The sequence below is a fragment of the Gallinula chloropus genome (assembly GCF_964237585.1).
Source record: "Gallinula chloropus genome assembly, chromosome: Z".
NCBI classification, from domain to species: Eukaryota; Metazoa; Chordata; class Aves; order Gruiformes; family Rallidae; genus Gallinula; species Gallinula chloropus.
The window spans coordinates 39,851,438-39,864,287 of NC_140089.1; the positions used below are offsets into that span (position 1 = coordinate 39,851,438).

Below are 12,850 nucleotides of genomic sequence, written 5' to 3' on the forward strand. Positions count from 1 at the left end.
ACAACGTTTTTGCCCTAGTCTTCACCAAAAAGTGCACCACATGGCCCACGTGGCAGAAGACAAAGGCAGAAACTGAGAGAATGAAGAACCACCCACTGTAGATCAGGTTTGAGACCTGAGGAACCTGAAGATATGCAAGCCTGTGGGACCTAATGAGGTCCATCCATGGGTCCCAAGGGAACTGGTGAATGGAGTGGCTAAGCCATTCTCCAACATATTTGAGAAGCTGTGGCAGTCTGCTGAAGTTCCCACTGACTCGAATAGGGCAAATATGACCCCCATTTCTAAAAAGGGAAAAAAGGGAAGACCTTAGGCAACTACAGGCCAGTGACAAAAGAAAGAGTAAGGAAAACGTGGGCCTTCTATAGTGAAACAATAGTTTCACCTCTCTGCCTGATGAGATCACGGAGCAGATCCTCCTGGAAACTATGCTCAGGCACATGGATATTAAGGAGGTGACTGGTGGCAGCCAACATGGCTTCAATAAGGGCAAATTGTACCTGACAAATTTGGTGGCCTTCTACAATGGGGTTTACACCATTGGTGGTTACAAGACGAGCAACTGATGTCACCGACCTGAACTTGTGCAAAGTATTTGACATTGCCCTGCAAAACATCTTTGTCTCAAAACTGGAGACGTGGATTTGACAGATGAACCATTCAGTGGGTAAGGAATTGGCCGGATGGTTGCACTCAAAGAATTGTCGTCAACGGCTTGATGTCCAAGTGGAGACCAGTAGTGAGTGGCATTCCTCCAGGGCCAGTGCTGGAACCAGTGCTGTTTTAACATCTTTGTCAGCAACGTGGAGAGTGGGATCAAGTGCACCCTCAGCATATTTGTGTACACCACCAAGCTGCATGGTGAGGCTGACATGTTGGAGGGAAGGGATGTCTTGACAGGCTTGAGATGTGGCCCTGTGCAAAAGTTGTGAATTTCGACAAGGCCAAGTGCAAGGTCTTGCACATAGTTTGAGGCAATCCCAAGCACAACTATAGTCTGGGTGGAGGATAGATTGAGAGCAGCCCTGGGGGAAGAACTTGAGGGTGTTGGTGGATGAAAAGCTCAACATCTGCCAACAATGTGTACTTGCAGTCCAGAAAATCAACTGTATCTTGGGCTGCATCAGAAAGAAATGGGACAAGTAGGTCCAGGTAAATGATTCTGCCCCTCTGCCCTTATGAGAGCCCACCTGGAGTACTGCATCCAGCTCTGGGGCCCCTAGTACAAGACTGATAGAGACCTGTTGGAGTGAGTCCAGAGGGAGGGATACAAAGATGATCAGAGTTCTGGAGCACATCTGCTATCAAGATGGGCTGAGAGACTTGGGTTTGGTCAGCTTGGAGAAGTGAAGGCACCTTACTGTAGCCTTCCAGTACCTGAAGGATGTCTGTAGGAAAGCCGGAGAGGGGCTATTTACAAGCGCATGGAGTAATAGGACAAAGTGCAATGGCCTTGAGCTGAAAAAGGGTAGATTTAGATCAGATATAAAGAAGAAATTATTCCCTGTGAGGGTGGTGAGGCACTGGCATGTGTTGCTTAGAGCAGCTGTGGCTGCTCCCTCTCTGTCAGTGTTCAAACCAGTCTAGGGGAGGGTGCCCCTGCTCATGGCACAGGGGTTGGAACTGCATGGGTTCTGAGGTCCCTTTCAACCCAAACCATTCTACCATTCTGTGGACTTATGCAAATCCATCACAAGGCAGTGAGATGGCATGTGTGTGTAATTTAGCCTGCCAAACTATTTTGTTAGTTGTGAATAAAAAGGAAAGTCTCCCTATTTCTGATTTGTCAGGTCCTTGATTACCTCTGTAGCGTTTTAAATGGCAGAAAAATGTCCCTTATAACAAAGGTAGTTGGACCTATAGACTGTTGCTTTGTGATATATGGGTTTATTTAAAAACTTTTTTAAAATGCCTTTCACTGTTAGCTATGTCATTTGCATTTGTTTTATTTGAGATCTACCAAATAAGCAACCTGTAATAGCACCTAACACTGGCACATTTCAGAACAGAATTTTACTTCAGAGGTATTTGGAGCTTGTGAAATCTTAAGACATTTCCTATTAGTATCTTACTGGGGATGTTTTCATAAGGGTGAATATAATCTCGTATTGTACTTACTGTTTTGGTGTGTTCTTTTTATTAGGCGTCCCTATTTCAGGCTTCCAGGTAGAAGCTGTAGGTGGAGTGATACTGAATCTTTTGGATGATGTTAGTAGCTGGGAGCCTGGAGACCGAATCGTAGTCGCAAGCACAGACTATTCAATGTACCAGACAGAAGAATTTACCCTTCTACCCTGTCCAGAGTGTACCAAGCATCAGGTCAAAGTGAAAGGTATGACAGCAGCCACCACATATTCACGGTAGTATGCCCCAGGAAGTCCCTTTCAGCAGGAAGAGCCTGGTCATCTATATATTGCTTTGTGGCCATATACAAGAACATGTACTTCTACTTTTGCTCTGTGTAATGTCAGATTTGCTTCACATCTTACCATACTAACTCTTCTTTCTCCTTTCTTACTGGGCTAGTTGCACTCTTTAGTTTTATTTCAAGAGGATTATGCTTTACTTCCTTAAATGGCTCCTTTCTGTCCTTTCATTAGTACTTGAATGGCTGTTATGTTCATTACAATTACCTTTAGTGCTCTTACTGTCTTTTGAAGTATAATAATGTGATTTTTTTCTTGTTATTAAAAAAGAATGAGAAAAAAGGCTATCTTTGAACCTCTCTCTCTTTTTTTTTAGCTCCTCCCGCCCTTACCCAGTTCTCTTTCCAACCCCAGTAGCAAAACGATTATGAAATAAATGGCACTTCTGAGTCTGCTTACACAGGATATCCTTGAGTAGTTGCAATCTGTTTTTCCTTTGGGCGTGATGCGCGCAAAGTGTTCCTGCATGTTGTTGATGGTTTCCTTTATCTGAGTCACTCTGCTTGGCTTCAATAAGAGCAGCCCCCTTGGGACTGGCTCACCCGGTTTGCCAGCATCTTGTGTTTCCCTTCTGCCGCTCTGTGCCAGCACCCTTATCTCTGGTGGGCCACCAGCCTCAGGTCCTGAGCTTCCCCTCCCAGCATCAGCTTGTAGCACGATCTCACTGGTGTTATTTCACAGTGTTGGTTTGCAGCAGCTCTCAGCGCTCTTCAGGTTCTCTTCTGGTCCAGTTCACCTCTTGTACATGTGACTTCCTCTTCTTCAAAGTACTGTTCTCTCTTTCTGTGTTATGGGAGGTTTTCTGTGAACGCCCTCAAACTTTTCCTGTTCTCTGATGTCTGAAGGGCCTGCCAGTTTGTATGGCCGCTGTGCAGTGCAGTTGGCATCCCACAGCATCTGTTAGCATGACTTAGAGATGTTTTGCTGCATTGTGAAGTCCCTGATATGGAAAAGTCTTATCTAAGTTCACCTTACTATACACTAGAGAGTACTGGGGTGGGTGAAACCCTAGAGCCGACTTAGCACCATTAAAAATGATACTTCCTGGGCTTTGTTCTTAAGTGTATCACTTGTCTGTGTGTTACCGAGCACAGTATTTTAAAGAGATACTGTAATTTGAAGTTTGCCTTAGGATATATCAGAAGGTCTTTGTCTCCACTGAATAGCATATGTCAAAACTGTTTCATCCTGGAACTAACGTACTGTGGAAAAGCAGCTGCTTTTAAAAAAACATTTTTTTTAACAAGATTTACAATATGGCTTGAAATACAAAATCTTGCCTTTTTGTTTTGAAAAATAAATGCTATCTGAACTACATATAGATCTTCAGAAGAAATTAAAGGAGATGAACTGGCCCATCTTGGTTTTGGGTTGTTTTTTTTTTTTTTAACTCCCAGTATCAAGATTCCTTTATCATAGTAAAAACCATCATTTAAAAAAAATCCCCAAACCATCCTATGTATCTGGTGTACAAAGAATGAATTTTTTGTGGAATGGCAAACTTGACATGCTGAAGAACTGACCAACTTTTAAAATGATTTCTTGTATTTTTTGCCAAGTTTTTAGCTACTTTGTCTCCTTTGTTGTAGGAAAACAAAAAACGTATTGTTCTGTGGGAGGTCTAGTTGCTCTTTCTTTGCTTGATTTATGTATGCTAGTCAAATGTAAGGAAAAACAATAAGTAAACCTGGAGAGGAGTGTAGTGTCCCTGTTCCAGACATCTATTGTCTTTTTTAAATCCTCAACAGCAGTTACAGAATTAACACCACTCTAGGTTCTGCTTTTTATTGTGGCAATGACCAGTTTAACCAGTTTAGGCTTGTATCCTTTTGTAACTTTTGAAGGGATAGTGACAGTTTGCATTCAAGGAATGAAAAAATGAAGAGGGGGTGGCAAGGGTGGATTTATTTTCTTTTTATTTTAAATAAACATATAGCTGGCTTTTTTTTAAGGGTTTAAAGGACTAGATAGTGTTCTAAGTTTGTACAGACAGATTGATTGTTTCTTTGGAAGAACAATGTAAAACCAGACTATCTTGTTTTTCCCTAATTTCAGTTAATGCATCCCTAGAAAAGCTATCTAGGAAAGAGCAAATTTATTTAAGAAAGCAAATCCTTTTTTCTTTCAGATGGGAATGAATACAGTATTTTCTAAAGGTCTTTTTTTTTTCTTCAGGAGAGATTAAGCAGCCAGCTTTTTTCTTTTGTCTTTTAAACCAAATCTGCACCTATGTTTCATTGAAAGTTTTCTAGATACATTGGTTAATTTGAAGTTTTGTTTCTTATCGTAAGTTCACAAACCATTGGACTGAAGCTTACAAAGAAAAATACATTGTAATTTGTTTTAGAAGAAAAACAGGGAGTAGCATACTTGATTCATCATCCTACAAGATGCTTATTGAGTCGACTGTTGTTAGCTGGGTTAATGTTTGTCGTCTAAAAATCATGTGCTTTTGTTGTGTGCCTTAGTATAAGAAAAGCTAAGAATGAGCAGCGTGTTAGGGGTATCGGAATGCACAGGGGGTTTGGTAACTTACAGCTTCTCTATATAAAAGAAGTTCTGTTTGTTTCTAATCAATGACAGTTCTTTGTTTCCCTTCCCTCTCCTTTCAAAACTGTTTTTGGACAGAAAATCCTCAGTTTCCTCATATAGGAGAAGTCATTGATGGAGTAGACATGAGGGCAGAAGTCGGAGTTCTTACGAGGAACATCTTGATCAAGGGGGAGACAGAAAATACCTGCTATCAGGAAAAGGAGTGTCAGTTCTTCAATTATGATACATTTGGTGGACATATCAAGGTCTGTAAAACATGTTAAAGTAGATTTCTGTCAAGTAAGGATGAACCGAGAACAAGAAGATTAATGCTAAATTTGGAGGAATTTGAAAACACAATACAGTTGCCTTGCATAGAAACACCTTTGTTCCCAGCCTTTTCAAAATTAGATTTAACTCATCAAGACTTAAGTCTTCAGGGCTGGAGGAAGGGTTATCAATGCGTGAAATGTTGAAAGAGTGTCCAGCATATATTGCAACGTTGTATGGCAGGTATTAAACCTTTACAAGTGACGCCCATGCGTGTGTATCTAGTACTACAGAGCAAAGTTTGAAGTCCCTTTTCTGTCTTCCCTCCTTTTGCTGCCTTACTCCACCCCCACATGAGGAGCATCGAGTCCTACAGATTTGCCTCATCTGAAATTGGGGAGTAGAGCAGCATGGGTGGAGAAGAAAGGAACTGAGATAGTCTATGATTGTTATGTACAGAAACTGGCTTCTAATTTCTTGTAGTACTATAAAGAAAGCTGATGGAAAGTAATATTATAGAAACAAATATTTTAACTTGTATTTGCTTACGTTGTAGTTGAAAAGACTGAGCAGCAGAGTATCAGCTCTTCACTGACTCTGAAGAAGTCTTTGGAAATTTATTTGTGCTCATTACAGGCTGCTGACATTTTAAATCCCTCTTTCAAATATATTTGGATGCAGATTTTAATTTTATAGTGGTGGACATAATGGTGGGAAAGGAAATACGCCCTTCCCCTACTGTGTGGCAGCTTTTGTTCTGTGGAAGAGAAGTAGGTGGGCTCAAGGCGCCCTTTTGTGTTTAAGATAATGTAACTGAAGAAGATAACGACAGGCTGTGAATCTTGCAAAGCCTGACCTTGATTGCCACAATAGCGCAAATACAGCAGCCCCCTCCGGTGTCTGGAAGATAGGACAGAAAACAAACATTCTGAGTCATCAGAGTTGTTAAACTGTTCTCAGGAGACTTTCCAGAGTAGCTGAGTGCCTGCTGCCAAACCTGGACTAAAAGCATTTTCGGCTTGCGCTAATCTTGCATACTCAAGCAGAGGGAGCATGGGCACCCGCAAATGTTAATGGCCTCAGGGCTTTTGATCATCCTGAATTTTCTACTGGTCACTAGGGCAGTAACATAAAGGAGGCTTAGTGACAGCGAGGAGAAGTGTTGGTTTGTAGTTTTATGACTGCATTAGTGCTTTTAAATGCTAGGAGTCAGGCATCTCCGGGATGCCTGGTTTTGACCATCCCTCTTGGGACTGCTATTAGAGGAGGGGAAGAAAAGATCCATATTATTAATTTCCTTAGAGAGCTAAGTACATATGAAAATGGTTATTTTTTTATAAATATCCAGTACGGGTAAGTTAATGAAATAAGAAAAAAAGTGTTGTTTTTTTTTAAGTGGAAGAAAATACTGTGTTGCTGGTACAGTGCCTTTAAGGTTTTTATTTTGTATTGGGTAGTGTTACTGTGAAGCTGTGATTCTGAAGGCGAGTAGATACCTTCATTGATGAAGAAGTTCCTCTGGAGCCCTGTGTCCAGTTTTGAGTTCCCATTGACAGAGCTCAGTCTTAGCCATGTCAAGTTTTAGCTTGTGCAGTTATTTCTGAAGGACACAGTTTTGTAAGTCAGGATATAAATCAAGACAGTGACAATTGTTCTAACTTTTATTGTGTTGGCCTGTGGTAGCTGTGTACATCTAACTTCTGTGCATCTGATATAGATGCAGAGAAATTTAAATCTTCATTGGTTAAAAAGCAAATGGTTATTCATTCCGGACTTCTCACTATGTTTTTAGATTTTGAAGAATTTTACATCAGTTCATCTCTCCTATGTGGAATTGAAACAAATGGGCCAGCAGCAGATTGGAAGTTACCCTGTTCACTTTCATCTTTGTGGGGATGTGGATGAAAAAGGAGGTTATAATTTTAAGACTTACCTGGAAGGTCTTTCCATTCATCACTGTTTTTCCAGATGTGTGACTGTTCACGCAACTAATGGCTTGCTGGTAGGTGCAAGGAGAATAGAACATACTGCGTTGAAATAAACATCATGAAGAGCATTTAGAACAAAAATAGCCCCCTCCGTTCCTCAAGTTTAATGCTCAGCAGTGACCTGGTTTTATTGCAGTGAATAAATGAGCAAGTGCAAGCAGAACTTGTTTTGAGCAGACCTTACCGTTCTGTGTTTTCAGATTCTTCCAGGCAGCTAAGCTCTCCAGACATAGTAGCGTGTTTGTAAGGGATAAATAAAACTGTATGCTTGAATCATCTGAACTGCTGATACTGAGGCTTCACTCTGTAGCTGTGCCAAGATAGTAAAACTAAATGGTACTTGTCAAATAAATCTCGGTAAATACTATTGCTACTGACATAATGAACTTGTATTTCTGCAGATAAAGGACACCATTGGCTATAACACACTAGGTCACTGTTTCTTCACAGAAGATGGTATTGAGCAGAGGAATACTTTGTTCCATAACCTTGGGCTAGTCACGAAACCAGGCACTCTTCTTCCTACAGATAGAAACAGCAGCATGTGTACTGGTATTAGGGATAAAGTGTATGGAAGTTATGTCCCAGTGCCAGCCACAGACTGCATGTGAGTATTTCCCTGCGAAAAAGTAAAACCAAACCAGCTGCAGCAGTTAAACAGCTGATAATCTCTTGACAGTATACAGATGGGAGCATTTTTATGTATGATTTAATGAATGCAGACACCTTAAATGTAGTTTACATGGTTATGTTCTTTAAAAAAACAAAAAACTTTCATTTTGTCTTTAATAAAAGAGGAAAAAAAAAGTTGATTTATAGGAAGATTGCTGTTTCTTCTGATACTTGTTCAGTAAACATTTAAGGCCACATCCTTTGTTCTGTGTAAAGGCATGCATGTTCTTAAGTTGTCACTGTTAGTTTTTCTTCATGCTACTAAACTCTTGCAGAAGCTTATTAAAACAGCTTATCATTGCACAGAGCATCTGAACAATGTTAGATCAATGCACAATATTTTATCTAAAAAAAATAGAAGTATTTTTGACTTTTAAATGTTGGGTGTGTAGGTTGTGGGTTTTATTTCCTATGTAAAGTAGTGACTTTAGTTTAGTTTTTTCTGATGTGCTTCTTATGAATGGAGGATATTTCTGTAGGAGATAGATCTTTTCCATAATAACTTCTTTTTGGATGCTATTTCAGGGCAGTTTCGACATTCTGGATTTCTCATCCCAATAATCATCTTATAAATAACGCAGCAGCAGGTTCACAGGTGAGGCATATGGATGTAATTCAATACAAACTAGTTATGCCACTGGTATGAGTAAAACCTGTAACATTTATACTTACAAAAATATAAAAACTAGGAAAATGTGTGTATTTGTGTAGGTGAATATGTTCTTTTTATGTTTGGCAGTATAGTGATGTTACAACTACATACACTCTCTAGGTGTGCATTAAAGAGATGTCAAAAAATCTTTCAGTTCTGGCTGGAATAGAGAAGTTCTCTTTCTCTTTATAGCTTATAGACCTGAAAATGGGGGTGGGGGGTGTCTGTAGAAATAAATCCTTTTATTTCCAAAGCACTAGTGCATTTCATAGTAAGCCTTCTATATTTTTCTGTCAGTTTTCTTGAGTTTACTGTGTCACTGGTCTGCAGGGTTTGTCTTCACAGCTGTAGTCATTGGAATGAACAAATAGTACCAAAAAAACATTGTGTATGAAACAGCTAAAAAACTTTTATTGTCAGTCATTAGTAATTTGTCTCTCTTAAGTGACTGCTGGTATGTTTCTGTTTATTCTTAACCTTGGACTGGAATAGGCTGCCCAGAGAGGTGGTGGAGTCTCCTTCACTGGAGATATTCAAGGCCTGCCTGGATGCCTATCTGCGTGATATGTCCTAGGGAGCTGCTTTGGCAGGGGGGTTGGACCCGATGATCTCTCAAGGTCCCTTCCAACCCCTACAATTCTATGATTCTATGAGATTGGTGCAGCTCGCGTGTTACAACTGCTTTCGAAGTAAAACTGAACCACTCAGTGTTGTGGAGGAGAATACTCCTGCAGTGGGTCAGAGGCTGTTGTGTGTGGTCTTGAGTGGGTTTTTCTGAAGAAATTGCTGGGAGTGGAAAACAGAAATGACTTTTTTGTTGTTACAACAATTCCAGTGCTGAAGTAGAATATGAATGTGTGACAGTGTATTCTTTGACAAAGAATACTTAATAAACTGTTACTAACAGAACATGGTTAAAATACTTAAATGAGTTAAAATATATAGAGTATTATAAAAATTCAGAAAACTTTGTTCTGCTTTTTTGTGTGGCCTGGATTTTTTGGACAAACTTTGCTAGTGGACTTCCTACCAGTATGACATAGACATGTGCATTGAATCAAACTAATTCTCGTCTTCCCAACCACCATTTTGCCTGCCTTGTGTAAAAACCCTTTTACCTTGGTTTAGCATTAGCAGGCTAAGTTAAATGAAACAGCTTCCCTCATCTGGTACTTAAAACCTTGCAAGGTCTTTTTCTGCCTCTGTAGTGTTTCCCTGTAAATCTCACTTCCTTGTGTTACCAGAATGTGCGTGACTGGAGCAAGCAATTTGTCTGTTACCGAGTTTTTGCCACTATGATAAACCTTCCTTGCATGGATGTAAACTCATCGGTATAAAGGGGCTACAGTTCATTATGTTTCAGAAAGAGAATACTTTAACTGCATGGCAACAAATTCTACACTGTAGGGCTTTTACTGGTATAAACTCTTAACAATTCACAAGCAAATAAAATCATTCCATTGCCCTCCCCAGCTCCTTTGTTACACAATGGAGCCCGTTGTAAGGGTGTATCAGCAATAGACGTTTCTTTTGTTTGAGCTCTATATGAGAGGGAGGGAAAAAAACCCAACTTTTTTTCACCCCTATTTTTCTGAATGCTTGCAAGTGCTTAAAGGAGCTTTTAAGTTTATTAAACTTTTTTTTTCCAAGCATCGGGATGTGTTTTGGATAAAAATTACTTTGAGTCTGCCAAGTGCAGGGCTGTGTTTAATTATATGTGAAGTAAGATTTGGGTTGTGATTTTTTATTTTTTTTTTTTAATGGAACATCCACATTTGCCTTGGAATTGTTAATCACCAGAAATGTCAAAGTGTGTCGTCATTTCAGAGAGGAATATGTTACTGAGAAGTAGAATTTCCAGGACTGTGTGCAGTGTTTCTTTAGCTACTGTTTAACCCTTTAATGTGTGATATGTAATGATTTGGGTTTTTTTTTTTCATAACAACACAGAGCATGTGGTCAGGCAAAATTTTTCATGTTTGTAGGTATCTGCTTTGCAGGTGCTGTTGCAATGACATCTCTTGTGAACTCAGATGTGGTGTTGAAAGGGGAGCTTTTATGCTGAACTTGTTCAGCAGATATATCCGCTTCTTTAAGATCAGGGATGTTGAAGTGGAGAAAATGAACAGATGCTGAAATTATTACTGCATGTTGCTGGCACAGCGCTCTGAGCTGGCCAGACTTATTCATGTGCAAAAAAAACCTTCTGAAAGCTCTTGTGGTTTTTTGGCTGTGACGTTAAATTCTGGAGTGAGCAGAGATGAACAAACCTTAGTCAAGCTAGGAGTAAGAACAGGGGGTTTGAGTATTTTACTGTAAATGGTATGATTTACTACTACTACTACAAAGAAAATCAAATGTGTCATGAAATACAACTGAACGCAAAAAATTTAACCTTTTCGGTTTTTTTTTTTTTAATATTAGAGGATCTTAAATGTGTTGCATTACATGGCTCCTCTGAGAAATAAACACTGCTTTAGTACATATTACTCACTAGAATAGAGCATTATTTGCAAACTTCTGGCTTCACACTGCATGGCTCTTTGGAGACTTCATTTTGAAAACTATATGCCATTGTGCACAGTTGGTTTGGGCTTTGTTCTTATTTGCATCCTCACTTAAAATGTTGAAGTTCAACTTGGCATATGCATCTTTTTTAATTAGATACATCACTGCTGATAATAGCATCAGACTCATGAGTAAAGTCATTCTCTCCTTACTTGCAGGATGCTGGAATATGGTATTTGTTCCACAAGGTTGCTACAGGAGATTCTCATAGTTTAGCCATTGAAACCAAGTCAGAGCTTACACCTCTAGGAATATTCTACAACAACAGGGTTCATTCTAATTTTAAGGTAACGTATTATGTGTATTTATTTTTTATAAGCTCTTTATTCATATCTGTTCTGTATTAGGACTTGGCTGTTTACCTGTTAAGCTGGTCAACTGATGGGTTTCTGCTGTATTTGAACTACATGATTCTGCGTACGTGCTGTAGAATGGTGTGTAATCAGCATGTGCATAGTTTTCTTGCCGCATTTCGAGTGTTTGTGATGTCCAGTAGCCTCGTAAAGCACAAACAACTAAAATCAATTAATATTTCTAATGAAATAGACTTTTTCAGAAGTAGCATTCAGGTACTGCTTTCTTACTGTTCGCATTGTTTTCTACTCTGAAGAAAGATGACCCTCAAAGCATCAAACATCGAGAGTAGGTTCCTGGAATACCTGTGACTTGTTTTCCTGAGTCCCTAACATACAGTAACTCAGGTGTTTGCATGTGGCAGCACAGTCTCTGACTAGAGGTTGCCTTCAGAAACTCAGCCTTTGGCAGCAGTTTTTTTGGTTAGGGGGTTCTCAGCCTGGAAACTTGGTACTGTTTTATTAATGTGACTTGTTTGCTCATCCAGCCAAGTGAAGTTAAAGTCCTTGCATTAATTATTTCATTCAAAATCTAATTGATTTATATAAATACGATGACATTTACGAAGCCACCTAACTTTAAGTATTTATTTGTGTTTCAAGTTAACCTAATGAAGTTCAGGATCACTTTTGGACTTCTTTCTTTTTTACCAAGTGAAACTTATTTTACTTGGCAGTAAGTGTCAAGTGTCAGGGTGTCTGGGATATGAAGAAATGACATACTGTTTTATAGAAGTTGTATTAACGGTGTATTTGGGATTGTAGGGCATTTGTTCAGGTTGGAATTACGACACACTGAATACAAAAGTGAGCTGTAAAGAAAAAGCGTTTCAACTGTGTGGTGCATACTAACCTTGAACGGGGTAGTCTGTGTGCTAAAATTCCATGTTAAAAGAACAAACTACACTAGCAGCTCTGAGAATCTACTTGTAAGAGCACTCACTTGTAATCATAGTTTGGATCGGAAGTAAAAGTAGCTGCAGGCATCTGTGAATGTGATTCAGGTTCAGTAACACAAATGCTTCCTCCTGCTTCTGTTTTGTCATGTAAATAATTCCACACTGGATTACTGAATTTCAAGTTGATGATTGCTTAGGCAAAAATCAGCTTCAGTGGTGAAGGTAGTTTAGTTTAAAGTGAAATAAAAAGCATTTTTCACAATGGTATGTTTTTGGGGTTTTTTTTCCCATTTGTGAGAATATGTTAAAGCTATCACGACAAGATAGCTTCCAAATTTTCCAGAACAGCATCTGGAAATAGGTGTGAAACTTCAAATAGCTAGATGTTGTGAAGGAAATCTGAAATTAGGTTTAATAATTTTCCTTTTTTATTTATTTATATTTTTAATCCCAGGCTGTTCTTTTCCTCTGCTCAAATGAGCATAGACGA

At 39.3% G+C, this 12,850-nt stretch overlaps 1 protein-coding gene across 1 annotated transcript in view; it reads left to right on the forward strand.

The window, feature by feature from the left end:
- The window catches only part of CEMIP2 (cell migration inducing hyaluronidase 2), a 39,735-nt gene that overhangs the window by 12,627 nt on the left and 14,258 nt on the right, over window positions 1–12,850 (forward strand). The window contains exons 6-11 of the mRNA XM_084278586.1: window positions 2,144–2,332; window positions 5,055–5,224; window positions 7,021–7,230; window positions 7,618–7,823; window positions 8,414–8,483; window positions 11,267–11,395. Of these exons, the coding sequence (XP_084134712.1) occupies window positions 2,144–2,332; window positions 5,055–5,224; window positions 7,021–7,230; window positions 7,618–7,823; window positions 8,414–8,483; window positions 11,267–11,395 (974 nt within the window). The remainder of the gene's footprint in view (window positions 1–2,143; window positions 2,333–5,054; window positions 5,225–7,020; window positions 7,231–7,617; window positions 7,824–8,413; window positions 8,484–11,266; window positions 11,396–12,850) is intronic.